This window comes from Cetorhinus maximus, chromosome 24 (genome assembly GCF_964194155.1).
Source record: "Cetorhinus maximus chromosome 24, sCetMax3.hap1.1, whole genome shotgun sequence".
Lineage (NCBI taxonomy): Eukaryota > Metazoa > Chordata > Chondrichthyes > Lamniformes > Cetorhinidae > Cetorhinus > Cetorhinus maximus.
In genome coordinates, this window is record NC_135902.1 from 8563756 (window position 1) to 8587792 (window position 24037).

Sequence of the window (24037 nt, forward strand, 5' to 3'; positions counted from 1 at the left end):
AATAGCATACTATTATGGCACAGATTTTCTGTCGAATGATGGCAAAACTGTCAGCAACTTTTAGTGTCCACATTGCATAGTTAAATGCGCAAACCCAGAAATTGTCATTGGTGATTCCTTACTCCTTCACAGGATGCATTGTTGAATTGCAGATAGAAATCAATTAGAAATCACTGATATGAGGTGAACTACTTATTACACTGCTCGCCTAACTGCGAAAACATTTGAAAAAGTAATGTCTTGTGGAACGAAGTGTACTGGGATTTTTGATGGCTTACCAAGTCACAATTACCACGGAACAACCTCTCTATGCCTGAAAAACCAACTTTGTATTTGTGGGATGTCAAATTGTAGAGTTTAAAATAATAAAATATATATTTTTAAAATTTTGTTTATGATATTTCAAATTCTACCTTCATATTAAGTGTATGTCCCAATCTTCATTTTGTTTTCTGTAAAATTATACAGACGTAAACTATAAAACCTGCTTCTTGCCTCTGTTTTGCTGTCTGAGAATTCCTCAATGTGATTGGCTGCTTGACCTGCTTAATGGCATCACTGTTGTTGGATGTCAGGCATCCCCTACTGCTGGCACCAGAATGACAATATTGTTGGGAAAGGTGAAATGTGCACCACAAGGCTGCTAGATCTTTGTGGGCAGCTTTCTTTCAGATCAGTGGCAAGCACCATCACTTTGCCACTGACCAGAAAATCCAAGGCAATGTGCATAGATAATACTAATTTTCATCTCAATACCACACTATACTTTTTTTAGCTTTTGACTCTAGGGCGTGGCCCGTGCTGAGATTTAAAGAAGAAGAAATAGGAATTGGAGTAGACCATATGACCCATCGAGAAGGCTCCGCCATTCAGTATGATCATGGCTGATCTTGGGCTTCAAATCCACGTTCCTGCCTGTTCCCCATATCCTTCAATTCCCTGATAGGCCACTAATCTGTCTATTCCAGCCTTAAATGTATTCAACAATAGAGCATCCACAACACTCTGGAGTAGAGAATTCCAAAGGTTCACAACCCTTGAGTGAAGCAACTTCTTCTCATCTCAGTCCTAAATGATTCATCCCCTAGACAACCAGATATGCACCAAGTCTGGCAGCATCTCTGGAGAGAAACTCCAGTTGAGAGGCTGAATTTTACGTGCCCCCTGGCGGGCATGTTTCCTGTAGGCGTTGGGGGTGGGGGAACATGTAAAATGCAGTTGGCACCCGATTTCCACCCCCGAGCTAACCCCCATAATACAGGTGGGGGGAGGGCTGGTGTGCAGGCACCAAAATCAGCAGCCTGTCTGCCATATTTTAAATGAGCTATTAAGGATCAATTAGGCTTGTTATCAAGCCGAATTGACCGTGATAACAAGCTGCCGATGCCATCAAACATTTATATTGGGCAGCAGGACGGGTGCAGGAAACCCAATTGTTTACCTCAAGGGTGGGAAGGAAGGGGGTGGGTCACTCTTCAGGGGGCTGCCCTTTGCCAATCACGGGGTGGCCCCCACCCCACCCCGCCCGACCCTTAGGTTGAACCCCACCTTTCCTTCCCATCTGCTCCCTCCCTTAAACCCACCCCCTCCCCCTACCCCACCCCCATTGCCCCTTTCCCTAACCTACTCAAACCCTCCCAGCCAAGGCCACAGACTTATCTGCCCCAGGGATCCAAGGTCTTGGGGTCCTTTCTTCTCCAGCGATCCAAGCGGTGGCCGCTGACACCTTCCTGGTGCTGCCGAGACTGATGGAACCGCCGGCCCCACTCTGCCCTCCTCAGTCCACCCCGCAGCACTTTACCGCCGCGGGGTGGGTTGGCATGGAGCGTGTTGCGGGGGTGGTGGTGGGGTGGGGGTGGGGTCCGCTCCCCCTGTATTATTTAGCCCAATGTTTTTGGTCAACAACCATTCAACTGAACAGATTCTGATGAAGGGTCATCATTTAACTGACACGTTAACTCTGCTGCTTTCCAGATGCTCCCTGATCTGCTGAGTTTTTCCAGCATTTTCTGTTTTTATTTGAGATTCCCAGCAATTGCAGCATTTTGCTTTTGTGTTGAATTCCTGTCCTACTACCACCTCTTTGCACTACACCCGCCAAGGAGTGAGCTGCCTGTCAGTGCTTAAAAAAAGAATTAGAAGCAATATTCGCACGCACGGGAATACATAAATTTCACATCATACTTGTATGGGCCTAGAATGTGTTATTCTTAATGCATACCTGAGTGACAATCAGGAAGAAACCTTGCAGTAACTGCGCCAAATCACCAATAAAACCTTTAACAGCTGGGCAAGAACAAGCAACATTAATAACTCACAGTACGTTGGTGCAGCCATAGCATGTACAACTTTGAGTGCTGGTCAAGGGTGGAAGGCATATTGAACCCTACTTGACAAAGTGGCAAGGCAAATTATTGAGAATGGCAAGGGAGATGATGAAATGCCCTCTATCAAAGTCAATCCACAAGAAGTGAGGAATCCAGAAGGCATTAAAAGCAACCATGTGGAAGAAGTTGTCTAATTTGAGCAAAAGCAGCAAGTGTTGCAGCTCACTGTCAATTATCTGACACTGCTATGTCTGGTTATGCCTGTCAATTATTTTAAATTGCTGTATGCGGTGTCGGAGTGCCACATATCATAGAAATGGCTGCTCAGGAAGGTCACTTTACAACCATCATTGGAGATAACAATTTGAGAGGCCGGAAGGTTGACAAACAAAAAGTTTTTGGGGAGAAGTTTACGTCCAAGAGAAAAAAAATAAATCGTTTGCAGTATTGTGGCCTGTTCAGCAGGGATGTTTTATGGCCACAAGGTTTTCAAAGCATAACATTGGATGATCAGCAGCAAAACGATTAAGATGAATCTGCAGACGCTGTACTGTGGTGGTAAAATCCTGAAGCGGTTTTCACTGAGAAGGGCAGGGGGCTACGCATGAGAGAAAAGTTATAAAGGACATGGGAATGGAAGACATTGCTTAATTTGTCAGAAGATGCTGTTCAGTGCGTGTTCCAAGAGCATTTCTGGACACCTTGCTTAAACTCTTTCTTGAGGGTGATGAAATGTCATGTAGGTGTGTGAAGGCTGTAATTAAAAAGCGGAAGATGCACTCCTGTGATGGGACCTGTCTGAAGTCAGGATCAATTTAACACAGGATGATCACAAACCTTCCCTGATACGTAACAATGTTTGTTGCAGATCTATTCCTCACAGGTCGTGATGGTAGAGAAATCAAAGCCTCTGTGATAAGAGATGCCCAGCTGATTATTGTGAGATATTGGAGCAGCTTAAAATGAGCAATGACTCCAAATCTGCCACGTAAACCAATTCACTCTAGGGCTCAGTAAGTCCTTCAGTATTCCAATCAGTACTCACTGTTGAAGCAGAATTCTGCACATAATTGACTCACATTGCTGACCAGCACAAAAGTAGTATGATCATAATAATTATTTATCGTTTTGTTTTAAAGTGACTCTGATGGTGAATGTTTACATTTAGCTTGAAAACACATAGATAAAAAGTGTAGGTTAATAATTGGCAATGTAACCCATTGAATGTCGCATATTTCAGGTCACAAAAGGAAATGAGTTTGCCACATCTCTGTACCTGCCTCCGACTGCAATTTGTCTCAGCTTTTATTTGTTAGCCTTTTCAAATCAAAGCCTGTCTCCTAATTCAAGGCCCTAACTGAGTCAGGAAACTCAGTTACAGCATATAGTCTGGGGCTGAGGTGCAGTATGTTATATATGTCCTTTGGTTGGATAGACATCTACCTACCCATCCATCTCCAGGAGTTGCTTGTACTGGTTCTATCATTGTAACCACTCTATCTTTGATCCTTTCTTTGAAATGTTGCATATGGCTCCATACAGAGACATTACCCAAAAGCATGGGTTCAGTTTCATTGTGCTGCTAGCAACCTTTTCCCACCTCTCTCACCACCAACCTCTGTTTTGTGTGAATGCCTATAGGGCATAGAGCCATGTATAACCCAGAGCTTTCTCCTATTGAATACTGAAAAACCAATGTCCCCCTATTCGTCTCGCACCAAAACTCTGTGCCTTTTCTCCTCCACTCCATCTCCCTCCATGGATACTTTTTTACGTTTAACAAGATCATACAAAACCTCTGTATTCCATTTGATCCCAAATTGAGCTTGAAACCTTACTTCAAAGACCTCTCACTTCCAGCTCTGCCCACCTTTGTCCTTAAATCACCTCACTGTTGTTGAACTCTCAATCACACTTTCATTAGCACAAGACTCAACCTCATTGATACACTCCTCACCAACTTCTCAAGCTCCTGGTCCGCTATCCTGCGATTCAGAATCCTTTTCCATGTTTACAGATCTCCCCACGGCTTTGCTCCATCCTATTATGCAATCTCCTGCTGCCCTACATCCCTAGCCTGTGCCTTTTGATCTCCTGTGTCTAGCATGCTATGCATTGCTGACACCCTCATCCTCTCCTTTCCTTCCTATGACTCAGCCCTGCTCCCTGGGTCTCCCTTCCTAATCCTCCTGTGGCCTTAAAAGCTTCCTCTTTCCTGCTACTTTCCTTCACTATACTTTTGATGATCACCCTCAATTCCTCTATGATGTATTAGTGTCCAAGCTTTATAAATGGCCTTCAAATGTTTAATAGTTTAATGGCGTTAGTCAAATGCAAGTTGTAGTTACTTGCTAGAGCAGGCTTGTCCAACCCACAGCCCACAAGCCACAATCCGGCACGCCATGCCTCTCTAACCAGCCCGTGGATGCAGTGTTCAAAATACCGGTAAGTGAAGTGGAAGATTCTGGAAGAAGCTGCTCCTCCAATCACAGGCCACTTCTCTCCAGCGTTTGCTGCTGATAGGCTCACTGGTGAGTAAGTGGGCAGCCTGACACTGGTAACGAGCCAGACACACACACTCTCACCCTCCAATGGCCTTGTTTATTAATTACTCCTTTTTAAAAAATCATCAATTTACTGCTTTGACATTCCTTTTTTGATCAGCAAGCTGTTTCTTTCCTATACACCGCAACTCTTTTTTCTGAAATTCATGTTTAATATTGTGCCAAAACATAATCTTTCCAAAATTTGCTCATCAGCCCTTTGAATGAGAAAAAAAAAATGTATTACGCCCCCCTGCAGCCACGCGAAAAAGTTGGATAAGCTGTGCTAGAATGTTTATGGCACACACATTTTTCCCAGGTTAAAATAGTTGCATGGATGAGACCTACTCTAATAAGAAATTAGTATATAGGATACAACAAACCATTAAGCCAGTGGTCAAATTCTACTTCTAAATACAGCTCATCTTAGTACAGTTGCTGTAACAATGGTTGTGTTATTGAAGTGAGATGTAACTCTTTCGAGTACATTCACAGTTCTTGACTTTTTTTTTGTTCAAAGTCCTGGAGTGGGACATGAACCCACAACCTTCTGACTCAAAGGTGAGGGTGCTATGAACTGAGCCACAGCTGACACCTCTGAAGTGAGATGTAACTCTTTCGAGTTATCAACAGTCACAGATTGTAACTCTTTCGAGTACATTCACCGTTGTTGGTTTTCGGGAGTGGGACATGAACCCACAACCTTCTGATTCAAAGGCGAGGGTGCTATGAACTGAGCCACAGCTGACACCTCAAAAGGAAACTCTTTCGAGTTATCGACAGTCACAGATTGCAACTCTTTCGAGTACAATCACAGTTCTTGGTTTTACGGGAGTGGGACATGAACCCACAACCCTCTGATTCAAAGGCAAGGGTGCTATGAACTGAGCCACAGCTGACACCTCTGAAGTGAGATGTAGCTCTTTCGAGTTATCAACAGTCACAGATTGTAACTCTTTCAAGTACAATCACAGTTCTTGGTTTCCGGGAGTGGGACATGAACCCACAACCTTCTGATTCAAAGGCGAGGGTGCTATGAACTGAGCCACAGCTGACACCTCTGAAGTGAGATGTAGTTGCATTGTTCAAAAAGCTTGAATAATTTTGCTCGTTGGCTTGGATAAGATTCAGAAAAGAATTGGTGATCATTACTTTCAAGGCAATTGCTTATTTTAGTCATTACCACTGATTACCTTGATTAGGGACATGAAGTTACATTTTTTTCTAGACTCTAATGCACGAGTAAACACTGGTGAGATTATAACATCTCTGTTTAATATTACAACTGATCTTTTCCACTCACGTTACCACCTATTCTAAAAACTGGCATGCAACTCATTAATCCCAATATCAATTGCCTTATCGCAGTTTCTTCCATAAGAATAGTAATGAAACTGTTCAAACAAAAATAAGTTCCACGCTGGAGCAACTTAAAAAGAACCTTGATAGCCTCTGAAAAATAACAACAGCAGTTGTTAATGGTCTTTTTTATCAGGTTAGTTAAATCTGACTTGTCACTATACGGAGATAATACAGAGGCTAAAATGTTAAATCATAAAGCTAATCCAGACAGATCACAGTTAGGTTTCAAAAATGCTATGAAAGGGTTGAGTCACACCACTTCGTCTTCAGATCATATACAGTATTACTGCAACAATTAGGGGGAGATGTTGTTGTAGCGGTCATGTCACCAGATAGTAACCCAGGGGCCCAGGCTAATGTTCCGGGGACAATTAATCAATTTGGAATATAAAGCTAGTCTCAGCAATGATGACAATGAAACTATCATTGATTGTCGTAAAAACCCATCTGGTCCATTAATGCCAAAGGAAATCTGCCATCCTTGCCTGATCTGGCCTCCATGTGACTCCAGATTACAGCAACGCGGTTGACACTTAACTGCCCTCTGAAATGGCCTAACAAGCCACTCAGTTCAAGGGCAATTAGGGATGGGCAACAAACAATTCCCACACCCCATGAAAGAATTTTTAAAAATAGACACAAGTGACACATTTAATTACCCATTTTAAACTTTAAAATGATCCCAGGTCATGTATCAGCCTTTCTATAGTTTTTCATGGGTAACACTCCTTAAAAGGGCAGCCAGCTTTCTACAAACATTAAAGATTTTACCATCGTTCAGACTGATATGTTTCATTGTGTATTCACAGAGTTCTGCTTAGATTGGGTATCTTGTGGTGTGGGCTGGACAGTATAACTCAATGCTGCGTTCTCAGGGCAGGTACCAGTGTGAGATGGCACTTGCAGTAGAACAGCAATATTAATGTTGCAACATGAACACATTCTGACAATTGTTGGCCAGCATCAGTTATGGCTAAAGCTCAGCCAACTCCATCCAGTCATTACAGAACTGCTTACGGGATAAGAAAACTCACCAGTCGATTGGCAAGGGCAATGGTACGTTCAGTCGATTCAGCTTCTTGTTGGCATTTCAGTTTATCTGCTGTTGCCTGCTCAAATTTCGCTGTTAGTTTAGCCAAGTTTTCATTCAATTGCTATTAAAGAACAAGAAAACAGATGTCAATCAATATTAGATCAATATGTAACACCAGTCCATCACTGCATAAAGGCTCTTAATTTCTTTTCTTGCTGCAATTTTTCCTTACAATTCTGGGAAACTAATCTGTAGCTTGCCAAACACTTTTCATTCTTAACGTTTGGATTATTGTGTCCAATTGCATTCTGAGCTCAGTAGCTGAATTAGTCTAAATATTGTTTCCAGCTCTTTGAAGTGGCCTGTCTCAAAAGTCATGGTTGTTTCCTGAGGGGATTTGATAAGGTGGATACCGGGAGGATGTTTCCACTTGTGGGAGAGACTAGAACCAGGGTTCGCAGTTTAAGAATGAGAGGTTTACCATTTAAGACGGAGATGAGGATAATTGTTTTTCTCTTAAAGGGTCATTAGTCTGTGGAGTTCTCTTCCCCAAGAAGCAGCGGAGGCTGGGTCTTTGAATTTGTTCAAGGAAGAGTTGGACAGATTTTTGATAGACCAGGGAATCAAGGGTTATCGGGAGCAGATGGCAAAGTGGAGTTGACACACAACCAACTAGGATTAATCTTACTGAATGGTGGAGCAGACTCAAAGGCCTGAATGGCCTACTTCCGCTTCTAAGTCCTATGTTCCTATGTACCAACACAGACATGATGAGCTGAATGGCACCTTTCTCTGCTGTATGATTCTTTGTTAAGACATCACCATTTTTCATTGGGGCTGGGCATTTGTCCTAAAGGATGATATCATTTGCTAGATGATAAAATTCCAAGTGTATTTCAAAGCTTAAGACTTTACAGATGAGCATAATTGAAAGCTCTTCAATATTGCCTCAATAGTACAGCAACTGCTCATTTTGAAAAATATTTGGTATAATCTTTATACGATGTGGAGATCTTCAACCAGCCTTTATTAATGGTTAGAGCTCTGTGGTCAATAGTTTTATTTAACATCTATATGAATCTTCCATGTTAATGAAGTACCTTTGGTTAGGAATGCGCTATTGCATTCTGCAATGTTAAGGTCAACACCCAGGGCATAGTGGTCAATGTAAATCAGGTCATTTCTTTCTACTTACAGTTATCTTGGCTTTGATAATTGCCAGTTTATCCTGGGCGGCAGCTAATTCCGCATTGGCTTTGTTTAAAGCTTGCCGCTTAGGCTCGACATCACAATAGACTTCGTAAAACTTCACGATGTTGACAACCCAGGAGCAAAGGCCAGCGGCGGCTAGAGACTTGGATGCAATAAACTCTGGGTTGAATTCCGGGTCATGCATGTATGGCTGAATAGCTTTGAGGCAGTTCTCGTGGATGTTCTCCTTATTGAAGTTGATCAGGGAATCAAGGAACCCATCGACCTTTGCCATCATGACCTTCGCCGACTTCCAGCTGCGGTCTTTGGGTACCTTGCCTCCGAGCGCTGTAAGCACCAACACAGCGGCGGTGACATTTGTCACAGCTGAGGGAGGTGAGCCAAAGGACTTCAGTTCTGTCAGATTGTTCTGAAGGAAGAACAAAATAGTGAGTGAAATCCAATGAATTTTTCTTTGCGGTCAAGTACTAATAGGTTGTTGAGTTATCAATTTGAATGCGTTGCTTTGAAGCCTGGAGCTATAGTCTGAATTTTATATAACATGAGTCATGAAATGCAAGGCAATGAAACCCCCTGGTGGTAACATAAATCTCTGATGGCTTGTTAGCTGTGAAGTTGCTGAGTCCCCATTGCGTCCTATGGCAGTTGATTCTAACGTGATTAAGGGAATCAAAAGACAAACGATCAGCAAATTTGTGACAATCCTTGTATAACTGACCTAGTTTAGTGCTTCTGAAGCCTTTCTAATTAAGTAAACCCATTTGACATGAAAATTTGGACTAAACATGAACATTGGGGGCCTAATAAGAAAACCTGTGGAAATACAAAGTAAACCATCAAATTAATTGAGTGAAATTTGAGTTAAAAAGTTACTGTTAATTTAACCAAACAGATTCCTGTCAGGAAATCTTGTCAATGAATAACAATATCAATTTCTGACTCACACAGTCATGTTTACTTGAACCATCTTTTCTAAGGAGCAGCTAGCACATAAAGCCCCCTAAAATTAAACGTGGTTTAGTTTTTCTTCAAATCACTTCGATCATTGCAATTCTGTAGTATCTCATTGTGCTTAAGATCAAACATGTCTACCAAAACTTGAGCCGCGTATGTGTCGGTGTGGAGATTTTTACTGCCCATAGTTGGAGGGATTTAGAGTTACAAATAGTTTATTTCAAAGTCTATAATATCACTGAAAAAGTTAATAAGCTCATGCTCCACCTTGACTTTGATGTTTTATACTCTCAATATCCTATAAAATGATTCCCTTGGAGGCTTTAGTCAATCATCTTCATTTAAAAGGAGGCTTACAACACAGTATATGTCCTGGGCAGCAGCTAATTCTGCATTGGCTTTCTTCAAAGCTTGCCACTTAGGCTTGACATCACAATAGACTTCACAATTTTGACAACCCTGGATCCAGTGGCAGCTCAAGACTTGTCAGTGATTTCGATATCTTCTGAGAATGGTTATGTCTGAGTGCTCACTCCACAGAGATATTGCACATTCTATATAGTTTATAAACAGCAACTATCTTTTCCCACAGCTTTTTAAGCCACCTGTTCTTCTTCCCTTAGCATGAACTGTCAATGAATCGTTCAGGGTTGTAAATCAAATTCAATTGATTTAGCATCAACTCAAGAAACATCTAAACAGGATGTTGGCCTTAATAATTATGGCCTTGCCAAGACAAAAGGCTACATTTTATCTTCCTAAGTGCATCAAAGTAAATCATATTTCCAGAGCATCGGTGACCAAAACATGCAACTTAACGTTACATTATTTTACTCAGTTTAAGAGGATTTATATCCTACTTCAAGAAAAGTTAAAATAAGATAAACTGGGAGGAAGCTGTAATATTCCCTTAATTTATGTGCACTTGGTACAACTGCTGCTTCTTCTGTGTGATAGATATTGATGCTGGAAAGTGACACAAGGTGTATGATCGTATAATATGCAGATTGTGAAGAAGAATAAAGAGTAATCTTTGTGCCACAGCTCAGAGAGGCAAAGTTATGTTCATAATGTCTCTTAATCAACATTGTACTCAAGAAGCAAATTACATAAAATGTTAGTCTGTATCCATTAGCAGGAAATAAAGAACTTGCATTATATAGTGCCTTATGATAGTCTTAAGGTTCTCGAGAAATGCTTTATAACCAATGGATTACTTTTTAAAACACAACCAGTGCTGTTGGTTGATTTGCATACAGAAAAAAAATATCAATGATCAGATAATCTGTTTGCTTGCTGTTAGCCAGGATACTGGGAGTATAGCCTGAGCAGTGATGGGGGGCCTTTTAGTTGGTCGCAGCAAGACAGGAGTTCAGATTGGGCTCAATAATGATGCCTCCATGGTCACGTTGTCACTTGTCAATAATTGCTCAGGTCCACACATGGTCAACACCCTGCATATCTGTCTTCATGACTTGATGTTTGTTTCCTTCTTTACAATTCTGTGAAGCACCTTGGGACATTTTTCTACTTTCGAGGTGTTAAATGGTTACAAGCTATTATTTTTCTTTTGATTGCATTGAAACTCTTACCTTATTCAAAGTGTTGAGGGCTTCCTGAGCAGCAATGAGGGCAGGCTCGGCTTTCGTTAAATCCTCCTCACAGTCTCTCTGTGTTCGGGTAACTTCCTCAGCAATGAGAGCCACCTTCTGTTCTTCCCCATCTGCAATGGCTTTTTCTTTGCTTACTTTCTCTGTTTCAACTCCAACTACTTGAATCAGCTTGTCAGCATCTTCGTTTTTCTGCTTCAGCTCAACTTCCTGCGCAGCCAGTTTGGCTTTCAGATCATCTACCTGATGACGGAAGTTAAATATAAGGGAGTAATCACAAAATGGCTAAAGGCTCCATTTGTACCCATGTTATATTCCTATGATCTGAAAGCGTTAAACTATTTTTATTAGTGACAAAATAATTAAGGATAAGAAGGGCATTGGCTCTTCGTCCATCTTGAATAACCCTGATGTCTTCCAATTGCAGTATCTAATCAGTTCTTAAAAGATTCGGGGTTATTAGTTGAAACATCTTCACAAGATCTGCTATTCAAATCTAGAAATGGTTCTGCTTGATCCAAATTAACCCAAATCTGTGAAACGCAAACAGCGCGCTAGCTATATTCATCATTCTTTCTATTCTACCAGACAGGAAGCAATTTATTGCTTTCCAAATCATGGCCAGTTCAAATATATACAGGTCAAGTATCCTTTACCTGTAAATCTGAAAATCGAATGGATCCAAATACCACACTTTGAATCTCACCAACCTTAAGAGCGGAAAGTCTAGTCGTTTGTCTGCACTGTTTGCCTTATGATTTTTGTGGACAGCATGTCAAAAAGAAGCTTGTTACAGGAACCCTGTATTTATTGTTTAGTGATACGTCTTACTTCTCTAGCCATTTTATTGAGTCTAGACTATAGCTAGCCTAGGCTTAGGCTATTGTAATGTAGTTTAATATGTGGTATCTGAAAACTGAAATTATCTGAAATCCAAAATGCAATCAGCCTCGAGGGTTTTGGATAAAGGATACTCAACACGTAGTTTGCACGATCTGTCCTTATTTCACGTTCCATCTGTCAGCATTCCCATCAGTCTTTTACCAAAACATTCTGGACCACTCCAGCAATCTCTAACCACAAATCCTAACTGTGGATAATCCCAGTTTTTCTACCCATACACATTCCTTCTCTGTATTTTAGCAGGATCTAGTCCAGGTCTCATAATGTCAATTATAAGTTTCCTTTCCCAAATCTCTTTCAAGGAATTACCTAAATCATGACAGCTTGGACAAAGCAGCCCAACACATGTCTATTCCAATTTGGAACCCAAGATTCACATATATTCCCATAACAATTGAAGGTAGTGAAGTAAGTATAAAACTGCAACTGGTTACAAGGAGGGGTTACAATATTCAAATTGCTCTTTCCTATGTAAAAATAAAATTAACTTCAGAAATTTCACATTTATGCCAGGATGCTTTGAGATAAGCACACTGAATACACCTCTTAATTCAAAGTTGTTCAATTCAAATCAACTGAAAATTCAATGAGCTTGCACTATATTCCCACTTGGCTGCACTATAAGCATTGCTTAATTCAAAGGATTGGATAATTCAACATTTTTAGTGCAAACATTAACCTTGAATTATGTAGAACAGACTGTATTTAAATATACGGTTGTATTGCATTCACAGCCAACCAAACATGCCTTTATTATTAGGGGAAGGTGGTGGTGTAGTGTTACTGAACTAATGATCCAGAGACCCAGGCTAATACCTCAGAGGAAGAAGTTCAAATCCCACAATAAATCTGGAAAATAAAGCTAATCCCAGTAATGATGACCATGAAACTATTATCAATTGTTTAAAAAAAAACCATCTGGTTCACCAATGTCTCTTAGGGAAGGAAATCTGCCGTCCTTACCTGATCTGGCCTACATGTGACTCCAGACCCACAGCAATGTGGTTGACTCTTAATAACCCTGTGAAATGGCCTATTAAGCCACCCAGTTCAAGGGTAATTAGGGATGGACAACAAATGCTGGCCTTGCCAGCAATGGTCACATTCCATGAATGAATAAATTTTTTAAAAACAGCCATAACATCTATGTCACATTTAAGGCTATGGTACGTCACATGGGCCTTAAAAATGGGTTTTACTGTAAAAATAATAACACTAATGTATTTAATATTCTTACATGGTATTTTCAATTAATTACAAGGGAAACAAAAACAAAGGCTGGTTGCTTGGGTAAGAGGGCTGATGCTATTTTGGAGATACAACTTGAACTGGTCTTAATGAGGACAGTCCATCAAAATGTGGACAATGTTACCAAACTGACAATAATGTTCGCATAAATCAATGAACTACAAGTTCAAGAACACAGCAAAGCTGAATAATTCAGTAGCACGATCTGGAAACTTATTGTCTGGTATTGACTTTTACTCCATATTATTTACGGCCTTTCTCTTATGCTATCAACATCAGGATGTGATGCTGCAGATCCACCAGGATTTATAGGGTTACCACTTTTAAAAACCAAGTCAGCTGAGGGAAATGCATACAAAGCATGGATCGAGTTTTTCAATCCATTGCTAACCCAAGCACATGAATAAGGGAGGAAGATGCTCAGTTGTTAAATATTTTCAAATCAGAGATCGATCATTTTTTTTTTTGGATACTGAGGGAATTAAGTGACATGGGGATAGCTGCAGCAGAGGTAGAAGATCAGTCATGATCTTTGCTGAATGGCAAAGCATGTTTGAAGGGCCAAGCAGCCTATACCCACTCCCATTTCTTATGTTCTTATTGCGCTCGGAGGTTTTCCGCAGCATTTCAATTGCTCCAAATGTCAAAACAAATGCAAGGGGTACTGCTCTCATGAAGCATTGTTTCTTTGTTTAGGATGACGTAAATGCTTTCTCGCAATGCCGTGATTTCCATTGCTTCATGTATTTTCAGTTAAATTGTTCAACACCTTTCTCGTGAAGTGTCCCTTTAAAAACAACCAGAACCACGTTTTGTTATGCGAAGGGCTCAACAGTAAACAACGTTGTGAACTTCTTTTAGTAATTTCAGACGTGTACTTGTGATTGGACATGTACGACATTGTGGTTCTCTAGCTCACAGCTGCTCAGCTCTTTCAGCTTCTTCTCACTTCTTTCATCTTTCACTCTCAGACTTCAATTATTTTCTTCCCCCCACAGCTCTCCATTGCTTGCACCTCAAGAGATGTTACCATGGAAACAGCCTAAACGCTTTATTTGAGGCACCATCTTTATGAATATATCATCTTTAAAGGATAACAAGCTGTCACTAATTAACAATTGTACATTTTTCTAATCACTCCTACATGTTCAATGCTGTTAACGAATGCATATTTCCATTCTCTCTCATTATTTTCACTCCAAAATGTGAAATCATCAAAATTACAGCACAAGAGAAGCCCATTGGCATTTGCATCCATGTTAGTAGCAACTCTTCGACCGGAGACACATGTATTCTTATCCCACTTAAGCCAGACACTTCCCTGTACCTTCTTTATATTCCTTGTTTTCAAACATCCAATTCCCTTGACGATGGTACAATCTCCAGAGAGGAGGGAAAGACACAGATTAAAATGGTGGCTGGCATTTTAATGAAGCAGGAAGATGAAGGCAATCAGGAAATAAACAGAAGACAAAAAAGAGAAAGGTAACATGGAAACAAATCAGGGTTGCTGCTGGGAGGCAGACATTGGAAGCATCAGGAGAATGAATTTATCATGAAGATCAATTTGAACCACACAAGCCCTTAGAGAAGCAAAATCCTTAACCAATCTTTGAGAAAAAATTGGCCATAAGATTCAAAAGGATTATCTAATTAAGATCAACTCGACTTTTCTCATCTGCCATCCATGGGATATTGAAAATATTTAAAATTGCCGTTATCCCCATGAAAAGCTTTCCGTCTCAATAAAAATAATTGACCATACAACCTCCATATTTGCATTGCCTTCCAACATTCATCAGCGTTGGCATTGATCCTTTTCACAATTAATTAGTAATCATAGGATGTCTAATAAAAAATTCTTGACATCGAGAGAAACCTTTCAAAAGGATTTTTTTTTATTTGCAGGACATAGGAGGAAAGATCCAAGTAAAACATGACGATAAATTATTGAAAACATTCAAATAATGAGATTACTTTAAATTATCAGGCCAAGGGTGCAGGAGTAGGGTACGTGATGCAGCTTCTTATTAAGTCAGGATACGCATGCTGTATACATTGTAAGCCTTTCAAAGGCAAGACATGGGGCAGAATTTTATTGCCCTGTCGCGGTGGGGGGGCGGGTAGGGCCAGAAAATGCGGCAGGCCGTTCAAAACGCCATTGACTTTGGCAGAGCAAGATCCCGCCAGCGGGAGGGGCCATAAATAACTGTCCAAAAATTAAAATGGCTGGCAGAAGTGAAAGGAAATGTAGACGCCTATTTAAAACTGAACAAAGCCCGTACTCTAGTTTTGGTCATGTCAAGGTGATTTGGGAGGAACCTATCTGGTGATAGGTTAAAATAGTTAATATTAGATCGGCCACCTGGTAAATCGTCTCTCAACCGCCGTTTGCAATGACATCAATAGAAAGAAGAATCTGGTGAGGTGTATAACAGATGGTCAATATAATATCACTAGCGTTATCCTATTGTCAAAAGTTAACAATAACTGCACTGTCTTTGGCCCTCAAACCTCATGCTTTATTTACAAGGATTCATCATTTCTCCACACCAATTCAGAAGAAGCAATCAAAGGTGTTTTATTCATGCACTCATTACCAGGCTAACGTTCTGCCTCCTTTGCTTTCTTTGCTGATCCCATTGGACATTAAGATTAAATGTAAAAACATTCCGTGCAATACTGCATGAAGCAAAACATAGTCAGAGGGAAGGAGCTGGATCCAACGCAATGTTCCACATCTTGGTAAACGTGTCATCAAAGACAGATTTAGCAAGTTAATCCTAAATTAAACTCAGAATCATGTGGGCATATTTGTCTCAGCTCCTAATGAAGAAGTGTCACGATAGTTCTTATATAATAGTGAAATTGGTCTGGTCATTAACCTTTGACTAGTTTCCATTGATATCTATCACAACGCAAACAGAGCACTTTTATTTTATCAAGGGAATGTGAAAGGTAGCTCAGTGATAGGTGCAGGTGCAACATTTGCCTTGTGAAGGGTTTGTTTGGGGTCCCCACGTTTGACAAAAAAAACTCATGACTGGATCTGCTTAGAGCCCCTGATTTGGGGCTCTGTGTGATTGCACGGGTCGTGTAGTCCTAATGCCATCCCCAGACACAGATAAACTTTTCAAGCATGAATAGTAGAACAACTATCTGTCAGGCAACATAAGAGGTGGGATCAGGAAATGAGATGGCACCAATAGATGCCAGAACTGGACTGGGTTCTCCGACCAAGCTTTTGGTCACCCCTATTATTATCCTCTTCTTTGCCACACCAGCCTATTTTTGTCTGATTATGCCACTGTGTATTGCTTTGTGAAAGGCAAGTTATTGTATGGGTAACCAAAACAGTCTAACCACCGGGTCCTTTTCTGCTGTAATATGTTTCAGCGAGGTCTGGGACAAATAACTTTGGACAGGAAGGGGAATAAATGAAGAAACAACAACTCAGTTAGGCTAATGTCAATGGTGGAGAAAATCAGAGACAGACATAAATAGCACTTGGAAAAATATGGGTTGATAAGTGAAAACCAGCAGGAAATTTTTGAAGGCAAATCATGTCTGATTAACTTGATTGAGTTCTTTGATGAAGTAACAGAGGGGAATGTGGTTGATGTTGTGTATGTGGACTTTCGGAAGGCATCTGATAAAGTGCCACACGATGAACTTGTTCCCAAAATTGAATTAAAGAGGCAGCGGCTCTGTGAGCACAAAATTGGCAAAGGGACTAAAAGCAGAGAGTGGTGGCAACTGTGTGTTTTTCAGACTGGAGGAAAGTGTATATTGAATGTCACCCCCAGGGGTCGGGTGTTGAGACCACTGCTCTTTTTAAAAAGACCCAGAGTTGGGTAAACATGTCCTAATTTCAAAGTTTGCCGAAGACACGAAACTCAGAAGTGTGGAGAACAGTGAGGATAGTTACAGACTTCAGGAGGACAGACTAGTAAAATGAGCAGACGCATGGCAGCTGCAATTTAATTCATAGTGAAGTGATTCATTTTGGGAAGAAAGATGTGAGGCGATTTAAATTATCCGGTGCAATTCTAAAAGGGGTGTACACAAGTCTAGACAGATGACAGGACAAGATGAGAGACTGTGGGAAAGGTGTATGAGATCCTTGTCTTTATTAATAGAGGTTTGGAAGTTGTACTAAATTTATAAAATACAGGTTAGGTTTCAGCTGGAATATTGGGTGGAATCTTGTGTCCTTCCCCGTGGTGAGTTTGGTTGCAGGTATTTAATCAGGTGGTAGGTGGGGACACCGCTACCTTATTATCTCCACCCCGATTAAGTCCATGATGGAAGGCCCATTGACGGCCTTCCCGCCCCACCACCAATTGAGGCCCTATATGGGCAATTAATGTCCATTTAAGGATCTTATCCTGCTGGCACTGTTATAAACTCAGTAGCAGGTGGGAGGCTCACCATACAGGCCCCTGGCATATTGGCATGCCTGATCTTGAGAGGCCCCTTGTTCAAAGGCATGCAGTGCCTGATTGAGGGGCCTGGCCTCAGAAAGTACGGGGTGGGGGGGGGGGGGGTGGCGCTACTTAAAGCCATCCCCCTGCTCTTGCTGCCAACACTCTCTCCCCTCCCCTGTGGTCCCCGTCCCCACCCCACAATCCCCATCCCTCAATCACTTACCTATGCCTGAGTCTCTCCTCCGCCTGAGGTCTTGGGTGAGTGTAGTACTGGCGGCAGCCACCACCGCCCCAGTGGTGCTGTTGAGTACAGAAGAGCTGCCAGCCTCTGGTTGGCTCTTGCTGGGCCGGCCATTGGCCTGTTAAGTGCCTGAGCAACACAAGATGCAGCGGGCCTACTCGATAGGCAGCAATGAAGAGGTCTCGCCTGCTCTGCAGCCGTTGGCCGAGACCCTGGTCGCCTCCACAAGATTTTTCCCATTGTAGCCAATTTTGGGTGCTTCACTTTGGGAAGGATCTTAAGGCCTTAGGGAGGGTGTACAGGAGATTTACTAAAATGGAACCAGGGATTTCAGTTATGTAGTGAGACCAAAGAAACTAGAACTGTTCTCCTTGGAGCAGAGGAGGTTAACGGGAAATTTGACTGAAACATTATGAAGCATTTTGTATAAATAAGGAGAAACTGTTTCCAGTGGCAGAATATCAGTAACTAGATGTAACATAATTGGCAGAAGGCAACATGAGAAAAAACATTTTACTTAGTGAGATGTTTTGATCTAGAATGTCCTGTGTGAAAGGGTGGTGGAAGCGGATTGAACAATAACTTTCAAAAGGAAATTGGATAAGTTCTTGAGGGGGAAACCTTGCAAGGATATCGGAAAAGAGTAGGGAAGTGGAACTAATCGGATAGCTCTTCCAAAGTGTCGGCACAGCCACCATGGGCTGGATTTTCACCACTCGGATAGCTCAAGTCTGGAAATTTCCTGACTCACCAAACCCACCACGGTAGAACGGACACCGAAAGTCGTGATCTTCTCTCAGGGAGGGTTGGGGTGGGTGCAGCATAGAGTCAGTCCTACAGGCGGCCATGGTTGCAGCTGAGTGCTGAGATGGGCTGGTTAGAAGACCCACCTTGGTTCTCTGGGGTTTTGTCCCAGTTATATTAAAAGATGTTAGGCCCTTACCCCTCACACTCCCACCAACTCTCCAAGCACCTCCATGTCCTCCATGTCAATGCATCCTACCTACCCGTTTCCATGGCCTGTTATAGACCATCCAATTCCACTGAAAGAGTTCTTAAACTCTGTCATCATTTTACATGCTTTGATAGAAAGCCTAGACTCGTTAAAGGATTATCTTGGTAGGGGTTGTTTTGACAACTGGAGAGAACTGTTGACTTTGCTTGATTGACATATTTAAATGGTTATAATAAATTGTTCTTTTTGTGATCTCTTTTGTCAATGTCTCAACATTTATTTGTACCAGATTAAGAGGTGTGAAGTGTTTGAAGTCTCTGTAACTGATACTTTAATGGTCTGCCTGATTGACACTTTTATAGGCTTGTCGGACAGCAGTTTTTTTTCAAAAGAAGATTTGTGAATGGGTTTTTGTTTTTTCTGAGCAGCTCCACGCATGCCATTGTTACTATATGTCTCGCTGGTTCTGTACATCGTGCATACTGGGTGAATGGGAATGGACAGGCCATAAGTTGGCATGGGGGCTATAAGTGCCCATGAGGGTGGGTGAGGGGCATGAGTTGGCACTGAGTTGGCATGTAGGAAGCTATGAAAAGGGCATGAGTAAGACAATTTGAACTTACTTTTCAAAAGTTTCCTGAACCCAGACTATAGCTCATGACTTCTCTGAGAGGCCGTGAACCATGTGTCATCCCTCGCTACCCACATGTTTATCCCACGCCGGCAAAAATTGGGGGATGCCAGGAATAGGGGCGGGAATCTCGGGGTCGGGTTGCACCCGCCATTTTTAAATGGCTCCTGAGTGGTTCTGACTCCAGGAAACTCCGGGCCACCAGGTTCAATGGTCTCCTTCTTTCCTTATCATTTTAGGATTCTATGAGTACCTGACCTGCTTCACTAATGTCGCTTGGGCTGGGGATCAGGTTATTACTTTTACTTTACAGCTTGCTGGAGTGTCCTGTCTCAAACTCACAGTGTAATTAGAAACAACAGATTTTGAATAAGGTGTTAATGGTAAAGTGACACAGACTAATCCTGTGCATATTTATTAGTGTGATCATACGCAGGATGTAATTATTGTTCTTAAGGTCGCTATATTTGCTTTTAGAAAGAGCCGTGGGACATTTTACTGTGTTAAAGGTGCTGTATAAATTCAAGTTGTTACTGTTGCAATGCACTGTACAGCAGGAAACCAGATAAACTGCAAAATTAAAATATGGAAATCCTGGGTATAACAAAATATTAATCACTTTCAAGGACTGGGTGGAAATGTCTCTATTCCCTTTGAGACGTACGTTACAATTCACTCTGCACTTGATGGCATGAACATCTTTTCTCTTGAACTGCCGAAGACATGAATCTGGGCAGTCGCCCAAGAAATCACTTCCTTGAGGCATGGAGCTCGAGTGAAAAAATGCAGCCTAGAATTCAGGACCAAACTGAAAGACACACACATTCGGATTTAGATAAAAGGAAAAAAGGACTTGCATTTACATAGCGTCTTTCACAGCCTCAGGGTGTTCTGCTGCTTTACAGCCAATTAAATATTTTTGAAGTGTAGTCACTGTTACAATTTAGGAAATATGGAAGCTAATTTGTTCACAATAGGGTCCCACAAACAGCAAAGGGATCTTTTACCTCCATCTGAGAAGACCTCTGGATGTCTCAAAGCACTTTACAACCAATGAAATACTTTTGAAGTGTATTCACTGTTGTAATGTTGGTTTAACATCTCTTCTGAAGGTCAGCACCTGGTGTGCACAGGAGTGTCAACTTTGATTTTTCTCTTAAGTCAATGGAGTGGGACTTGAACCCATAACCTTCTGACTTACAGTCAGGAGTGAGTCACGACTGGTATCTATACAGATTCCCTCAGAGGTAACAGTCGGGAGCAGACTCCACCTCTTGAATGAGGGTTTGGGTAATGTGCCTCTCAATTAATCAGAATGGCTGCAGTTTATCTTTTTTCTGTCACAAGATTAGCTATTATAGAGGGGTAAATGTTATGTGGTGCACAGGGAGCTGTTCCCCATGTCCAGCCTATGCTGTACAGGACCTCGGAATAACTCATACTCATGCTGGCATCCAAAAGAGGGAAAAGGCTCCTGTTTCCCGGCACAGCTATACTTTATCTTGTTGTGTGCAACTACAGGACTTAAACAATTAATTCTGTTAAAAAGTCAATAATTTACAAACGCTGTAATAAACTCGTTAGAGAACAGGAGGACAAAGCAGTCTGCTTGATTGGCACCCCATCCACCACCTCCAACATTCACTCCCTCCACCACCAATGCACAGTGGCAGCAGTGTGTACCATCTACAAGACGCACTACAGGAACTCACCAAGGCTCTTTTGACAACACTTTCCAAACCAGTGAATTCTACCACCTAGAAGGACAAGGGCAGCAGGTGCATGGGAACACCACCGCCTGCAAGTTCCCCTCAAAGCCACACATCATCCTGACTTCGAACCATACTGCCGTTCCTTCACTGTCATTGAGTCAAAATCCTAGAACTCCATCCCGACCAGCACTGCCGGTGTGCCTACACCACACGGACTGCAGTGATTCAAGAAGGCAGCTCACCACCACCTTCTCAAGGTCAATTAGTGATGGGCAACAAAAATGCTGGCCTAACCAGCGATGCCCATGTCCCGTGAAAGAGTAAATAAAAGGAGGGAAAGGTTTGCACTCTGGGCACTCCCCAGTTGCAATGTGAGCAAGTCATATCACAAGTGGACTCCATCAAAATTAAACCCTCTGTGCCTAAATGTCCTCTTGGGACTAGGCAGCATACAGAAGGCGTGTACCAGGTGCACACAGTAGTGTCCCATTGGCTACCCATGAATAAAGAAGAGGAAAGAAATAAAAAAAGAAAGATTTGCATTAATATTGCACTTTTCAAGACCACTGGGCGTCTCAAAACACTTTCCAACTTTTGAAGTGTAGTCACTGTTGTAAGGTAGGAAATGTAGCAGCCAATTGTACACAGTGAGGTCCCTCAAACAGCACGGTGATAATGACCAAATAACCTGTTTCTTTGTGACGTTGTTTGAGGGATAAATATTGACCTACGCCGGGGAAAACTGCCTTGCTCTTCTTCAAAATAGTGCCATGGGATCTTTTAGACCTACGTGAGCAGGCAGATGGGGCCATAGTTTAATGGTAAAAATGAAAAACTACTGCGGATGCTGGAAATCCAACACAAAAACAGAATTACCTGGAAAAACTCAGCAGGTCTGGCAGCATCGGTGGAGAAGAAAAGAGTTGACGTTTCGAGTCCTCATGACCCTTCAGCAGAACTGAGTATAGTTAGGAGAGGGGTGAAATATAAGCTGGTTTAAGGTGGGGTGGGGGGAGAGAGAAGTTGAGGCGGGGGGGTGGTTGTAGGGACAAGCAAGCAGTGATAGGAGCAGATAATCAAAAGATGTCACAGACAAAGGAACAAAGACGTGTAAAAGGTGGTGATATTATCTAAGAGAATGTGCTAATTAAGAATGGATGGCAGGGTCTTGTCTTAAAGATAGCACCTCCATCAGGACAGCATCCCCTACTGCACGTGTGTGTGCGTGTCAGTATTGATTTTTTTGCTCAAGCCTTGGTTTGGGGTTTGAACCCAGAAGCTCGTGACTCAGGAGCAAGAGCAGTGACTACCCACTGTGCCACCGCTTGGAAATCTGAGAAATTCAGAAATTACCTGAGAACAGCAAATAAATTGTTCGTTCATTATGATCAATAGATCTAGCAAAACTGGGCTGCCATGAGGTGCTATGGACAGTCGAAGGCATCCAAATTATATTCCAGCACAGCATAACCCTCACTGCCGGTGCCATCAAGACAGGCGATCAGCCCTGGTTCAACGAGGTGTATAGGAGAACATGTCAGGAGCAGCACCAGGCAAACCTGAAAATGAGACGTCAACCTGATAAAGCTACAATTTAGGACCACAACTGCAGAAGCAGCATGCTACAGGCAGAGCTGAGAGATCCCACAAGCAACAGATTCGATTAACGTTCTACAACCCAAGTGTGTAGGGTGATGATCTTTAAACAACCAGCCAGAGGAGGAAGCTCCAAGAACATCCCCCTGTCTTCGACAATGTCAGAACCCAGCCAGCTCTTGACTACAAAAAATAAGGTTGCTGCATTCACAACCAGCTTCCGCTAAACATGGATGATCCCTTTCAGCCTCTTCTTGCTGTCCCCACCATCACCAATCCCAGTCATCAGCCAATTCAATTCACTCCATGTGACATCAAGAAATGGCCAAGTGCACTGGCGCCAACAACATCATGGCTGTGGCGCTGAAGATTTCTACTCCTGAAGATTTCAGCTCCAAAACTGGCCATTCCTCCAGTCAAGCTATTGCAGTACAGCTACAGCACTGGCATCCACCTGGCAAAATGGAACATTGTCCAGATACTCGCTTTTGCGGACAGGACCTCCACAAAAGCAGAACAAATCCTACCTACCCATTTACACCCCATCAGCCTTTTTTTAAATTCATCATGGGATGTCAGCATTGCTGGCAACGCCAGGGTTTATTGTCTGTTCCTAACAGCCTTTGAGAAGGTGGTAATGAGCTGCCTTCTTGAACCAGTGCACTCCAAGTGGTGAAGGTACACCTTGAGTGCTGTTAGGTAGGGGAGTTCCAGGATTTTGCCCCAACGACGGCAAAAGAATGGTGATATATTTCCAGACAGGAGTGGAACCTAAGCTGTTCTAGCCGGTCAACCATTCTCAAACTGCGATAAATTTTACCTCATCCAAAACTCTAGTAGCAACCAATAACCTATTGAGTACCTAGGCCTGAATTTTGCGCGTGCGATCAGCGGGCCCAGGAGCAGACAGGAAACGATCCCCCCTACTAAGAACAGCCCCCAACCGCGATTTCAGGCTGGCTGGTCAATTAGTGGCCAGTGTGAAACACACCCTGAGAAAGGCTCAGTGGGGGCGGGAAGAGGGTGGGCGCCGACGTCACCGCGGGTGCTGGTGAGCACTCCCGGTCAGCTTGCTGAAGGCAGGGAGCTGCCCCAGGGGAGCTGCAGACCTCCACAGAATAAACAAAACAACAAAAAATGCTGCAAAACATGTCCATGCAGCACAATCAAGCGCCTGAAAGTGTACCTCATAAAAAAAACAGTCCCCAGATATTTCTTTTTATTTTATTTTCTATCGGAGGTTTCATCCCGCCCTTGGGTGAGGTTTCATTAAAAATGTAAAA

The 24037-nt window shown here is 42.3% G+C and overlaps 1 protein-coding gene across 2 annotated transcripts in view; it reads right to left on the reverse strand.

The window, feature by feature from the left end:
* The window catches only part of dnah9 (dynein, axonemal, heavy chain 9), a 563627-nt gene that overhangs the window by 221630 nt on the left and 317960 nt on the right, over window positions 1-24037 (reverse strand). For both annotated transcript variants that reach the window (XM_078570706.1, XM_078570707.1), the window contains 3 exons: window positions 11024-11284; window positions 8461-8886; window positions 7267-7386 (listed from right to left, as the gene is read on the reverse strand). In XM_078570706.1, coding sequence (XP_078426832.1) covers window positions 7267-7386; window positions 8461-8886; window positions 11024-11284 — 807 coding nt within the window. The remainder of the gene's footprint in view (window positions 1-7266; window positions 7387-8460; window positions 8887-11023; window positions 11285-24037) is intronic.